Genomic DNA, 4,747 nt, shown 5'->3' with positions numbered 1-4,747 from the left:
GCCATCTTCTGGCTGTAATAGCTTACATGTTCCACCGGATCCGAATGGCCATCATACAGAGAGAACGTAGGTTGATTGAACCGCCGAGGATGGGTAGCATCATCTATGCTTCTTGTAAAGGGTGACCTGGAAATTTGACTCAAGGCTTTGTTCATGGCATCGTTTCCCAAGCCCCTACTAGTTGGACTTTTATGCCTACGCCTATGGCGACGCTCCCCTTCGTAGGAGAAAGTCTCACTCTGCGGAGTTCTCGATCTCCGCCTATAGCTAGTCCCTTCGTGCATGGCGTAACTCTCTTTTCAAGTCCGCAATTTCACGTTGCAGATCCCCATCATGCTTCACGTGGGAAACGTGGCTCTTCCCGCGTGTACGGGTTCTCGTGGTATGAGTAGTATGTATGCTCCCCTCTTGGACTTCCCTCCGTTCGGGACTTTTTCGAGGACCACCATGCTGAGAGCCCCTTGACTTCGCCTGATGCGGGCTGATATCACCCTGATGCAGCCCCGCTGCGGGGTGAGGCAGTTCCATTCCTTCCATCGAAAACGTTGTATCGGAGGTTGTACAAGATAACACAAGCTCTTCCCACAGACGGCGCCAATTGTAGGGACACAATTTGGTGACGAATCTAAACAGTATTGGGTTCGTACGTAAAAGGCCCAGACAATATGATTTGTAGAGCGTGGGTGTAAAGAACTAGGTTAACTGTGGTATCTACCTCCAAGATTTTCTCTCAAGCCCATACAAGGTTTACCTTCCTTTTCGTTGGTACAATGAACCTTTTTTCTTAAGTGCCTAGTGCAACTCTCCCTCTTTTCTCTTACTTCTTTCTCTCCAGTTTTATGTGTGTTCTTCTTTTTCCTCGATCCCCTCTTTCATGTTCTTCTTTTAGTTTATATACTCCCCTTCGCGATCCATCCTCGCCGAACACGTGTAGATTGTGTCCGGGGGATTTCTTTCTGTCCCATCTGGCACCTCTTGGAACTTCCTATGGGTAGCTGTAAGGCTACTTCCCTACTGCTCAGGTATCACCTCCACATTAATGCGGCCAGAGAGTTGGTTGAGAGGTCATTAATGCGGAGGTAGCTATAGTTTCAGATATTTGTTTGCCTTATCTCTTCCATCTTTAGTCGGCTACTCTACCCTTTGAGATGACCTACTTCTGAGATCTGATCGCGGTGAGACCACGTCCTGATCGTCTTCGGACGCGATCGTCCTCGGACGCATACTGCCGAGGAGCATGGCGTCCTCGGACGGGTACACGGCCTCGGATGGGCCACTGGCCCAACAATCCTCAACCAATTCTGAATCCTATGGGCCTATCAACCGAATGATCCCCACAATTATTATTTTATGAATCAATAAAGATATTTTTTTTTGGATAATTCAGTAAAGAATTTTATTCAAAGTAAGATAAGAATACAGTAGGAGCTCCAAAGACTCTAAACCAGCAGCTGACATAGTAGAACTCTGCATTACATACCACAATAATAACACAAACACACCATCCAAAGTAGGCAAATTCAACCCTCCTAGGCATGATTATCATGGTAAGGGGAAAAGATGACATCACAAAATGCTTAATCATGCATGAAAAAAAGTTTCAAATGGTCAATAATTTTGTATTCTTAATCATACATAATGTTAATTTTGTTTTAATTTTACTTATTAATTTGAGAAGACTTTGGGGGACATCCTGTTTTGGTTGATATAATTTCCAAGCTTGGATCTTTGCCCCCAAATCATCACAGATAACTAGCAATCATATAACCCAAAATAACCAAACCAAATCAAGCTGAAATACCCAAACAAATTAATCCAAAATCAGGAAGAAAAAGAAAAAGAAATTCTTACACAAGATCTATCGTCTCAATACTAAAATGCCTAAATCAAATCTAACCTAAAATTAATAACCAAATCATATATATATATATATATATATATATATATATAAACAGCTTCTCCCACAAAAATTCTCACCAGTGGTAGTAGCGGACAATTTGACGTTGACGGATGGTGTACGACGACTGCAGCAGTGGTGGTGGAGGCGGTGGTGGCAGTGACATAGAGGTTGCCAAGTCTCTCTCTTGTTTAGCCTCTTTTGTTCTTTGTTTCTTTTTCTTTTGGTTTTCTTTTTCATTTTATACACTACCTATTCTATTGGTAACAAGTTTACCTAATTTAAAATATACTGCTAAGATTTGGGAGGGTACCGTACCTTCTTAAAAAAGAGATGGGTATTGTACAATGGCCTAAACTTAGATAGGCACATAGCGAAAAACTGAACTCTAATTTAAAATCTAATTGAATTTGAAACCTTCGATTTTTATCATTAATAATTTACTTAGCACAAAATTAAAAATTAAATAAACACGGTGAAGTGAAATGGGTGTTTCATTGTTTCTTTAACTAACAATAATAGATAGATATGAGAACACCTAAGGAAAAAAAAAAAAGATAAGACATGATAACACGGTGTGGACCGTTTAACATTGCTTTGACACACACTCTCTCTCTCTCGCGCTATAAAAGCCTCCATATCCACCATTCTCTTTGTCACAACCTCATAACTTTGAATTTAGCTCTAAAAGGCCTTTTTCCCGGTTGACCCTCATGGAATCTGGCACAACCACAATCACAATCACGACCGTCGATCATGATCATGATCACAATCACGGCGGTGGCACTGCAATCTCAGACGTCCACCAGGACGTCATCAAGACCCACATCCTCACCAGGCTCGACGGCGCCACCCTCGCCTCCGCCTCCTGCGCCTCCTCCCACTTGCACGCTCTCTCCACCGAAGAACAGCTCTGGCGGGAAATCTGCTCCTCCACGTGGCCTTCCATCGACGACCCACGTGTCCGCCACATCATCTCCTCTTTCCCTGGTGGTTACCGTTCTTTTTTCTCTGACTCATTCCCACTCCTCCACCACCGCTCTCCGCCGAAGCAGCATCATCATAACCGTCCGTTTCTGGCCGAGATAATCTCCGCCGTTGATGTTCACTACAAGGAGAGTCTCATTTTCTCGAAGGTCCAAGAGAACGAGACCAAGTCCGATTGGTTTCTCTGCTCGCCGCTTCGGTTCGACTTACTTGGACAGAAAGAGTCGGTTCAGACACCGATACGACACGTCGGAGAGGACCAAGCCTGGCTGGACCACCTCGAGGAGAACCTGAAGCTAAGCTGGATCCTTATCGACCCGACCCGAAACATTGCGGCGAACGTCTCGAGCCGGAGCCCCGTGTCGGTCCAGCGACAGTGGCTGACCGGAGACGTGCAGCTCCGGTACTCGATGGTCATCTCCGGCGGCGAGGACTCGTCGGAGGTAGTCCAGTGCGCGGTGGTAGTCACTTGCGAGGGAAAGGTGGGAGGGGCGATGCAGGTGCTGGAAGTGAGCATGCAAGTGGAGGACTTGGAGGGGAAGCATTTGAACGGGAAGGACGGCTTGGTAATTTTGCAAGGGGCGATGGAAAGTGGGAAGAGGAAGAAGGAGAGGAAAGGGGAAGGGAAAGAGAGGTTCGAAGAGTTTCTGACAATGAAGAGAGAGAGAAAGGAAAGAAAGCAGAGGAGAGAGAAAGCGTTGGACATGGCTTGCATTGCCACTGGATTCACTATTTTCGCGGCTTTCTGGTCGTTTCTTTTGTTCAGGTAGAGAGAAAACTAAATTAACCGCTACCGTTAAGCTGGATGTTCTTACCGTTGATATTATTGGTAAGGAAAACAAAAGAAACGGAGATAGTTAAAACCATAAAATAGGTTTCTATTTTTTATTCTTTTGAATTAAAAAGTTAAAATTGAAATAAGATGGAAATATATATGTAGTTTAGGGATTATTTCATTGATATTCATCACAATTTTTTATTTTTTATCATGATAAAATGTAATATGTGGGCTATATGATACACGTGGATGTAGTGTTTTTATCACCATTACATATCATAGTTTAATGCTCCATTTTTATTGGCTTCTTATTGTAAAGTCTTTCTTCATTAGCAATTGGATTGTTAAATTAGTATCCATAACATCCTCTCTCAACCCAAAAGATATGGTAACTCAGATAAACGAGCCTTATATCCACAACCAAAATCAAAATATTAGACATACGAGCTTGGGCCCTTGGCTGGTGAGGTCTGAAAATCCGAATCAATCCAGTTTTGTTACAATATTGTTAATAACTCAAACCCAATACCTTAAAGTGAGCACTATATTAGTTTATCTATTATAGTGTTTCTAATTTTCTATAATAGGTTAATTGCTGCACTATATTTTATGACTTTGACCTTTCTTGTTTTGGAGTCCAATTCTGCATTGGATAAGTTTTGGAGTCATACTATAATGTTGTTTATAGTTTAGCTCAATATGCTTTACATATCTCAAACTTTGTTGAGTGGATATTCCACTACAAATTTCTTTAGTATAAACTACGCTGTCTTTTTCCTATTAAAAAAAATTTATGTGTCGGACAAGTTTTGGCAAATAGATTTTATTTGTATTCTTAATTTTTTTGGGGGGTTCTTAAATTAGAAAAGAGGTTGGTGTGAGAATCATCTTAACAAGAACCCATTGGCGTGGTAAATAGATTAGAAGAGAAAAAAAAAAAAATGTTAGAAAGGGCGGCAGCAGGCTGGTCAACACTTTGAATAATTTTTTTTTTTTTGGAAAAAATGAGTTTGAATAAGTTATAAGTCCGCTTGTAGATGCTCAAAATTTACAAGTTATCTTTGGCCACTAGTGGTTGCCAGCTT

At 41.9% G+C, this 4,747-nt stretch overlaps 1 protein-coding gene across 1 annotated transcript; it reads left to right on the top strand.

Moving 5' to 3' along the window:
- Positions 1–2,535: 2,535 nt before the first annotated feature.
- LOC115958018 (F-box protein At2g27310-like) lies at positions 2,536–3,919 on the top strand. The gene has a single exon (XM_031076380.1). It carries the CDS (start codon positions 2,611–2,613, stop codon positions 3,652–3,654), a length of 1,044 nt encoding a protein of 347 aa, XP_030932240.1. The 5' UTR covers positions 2,536–2,610; the 3' UTR covers positions 3,655–3,919.
- The last annotated feature ends 828 nt before the right edge of the window (positions 3,920–4,747 follow it).

The sequence above is a fragment of the Quercus lobata genome, chromosome 8, assembly GCF_001633185.2.
Source record: "Quercus lobata isolate SW786 chromosome 8, ValleyOak3.0 Primary Assembly, whole genome shotgun sequence".
Taxonomy (NCBI): domain Eukaryota; kingdom Viridiplantae; phylum Streptophyta; class Magnoliopsida; order Fagales; family Fagaceae; genus Quercus; species Quercus lobata.
The sequence above is the reverse complement of the archived record's forward strand: the minus strand, read 5'-3'. Positions and strand labels throughout refer to the sequence as shown.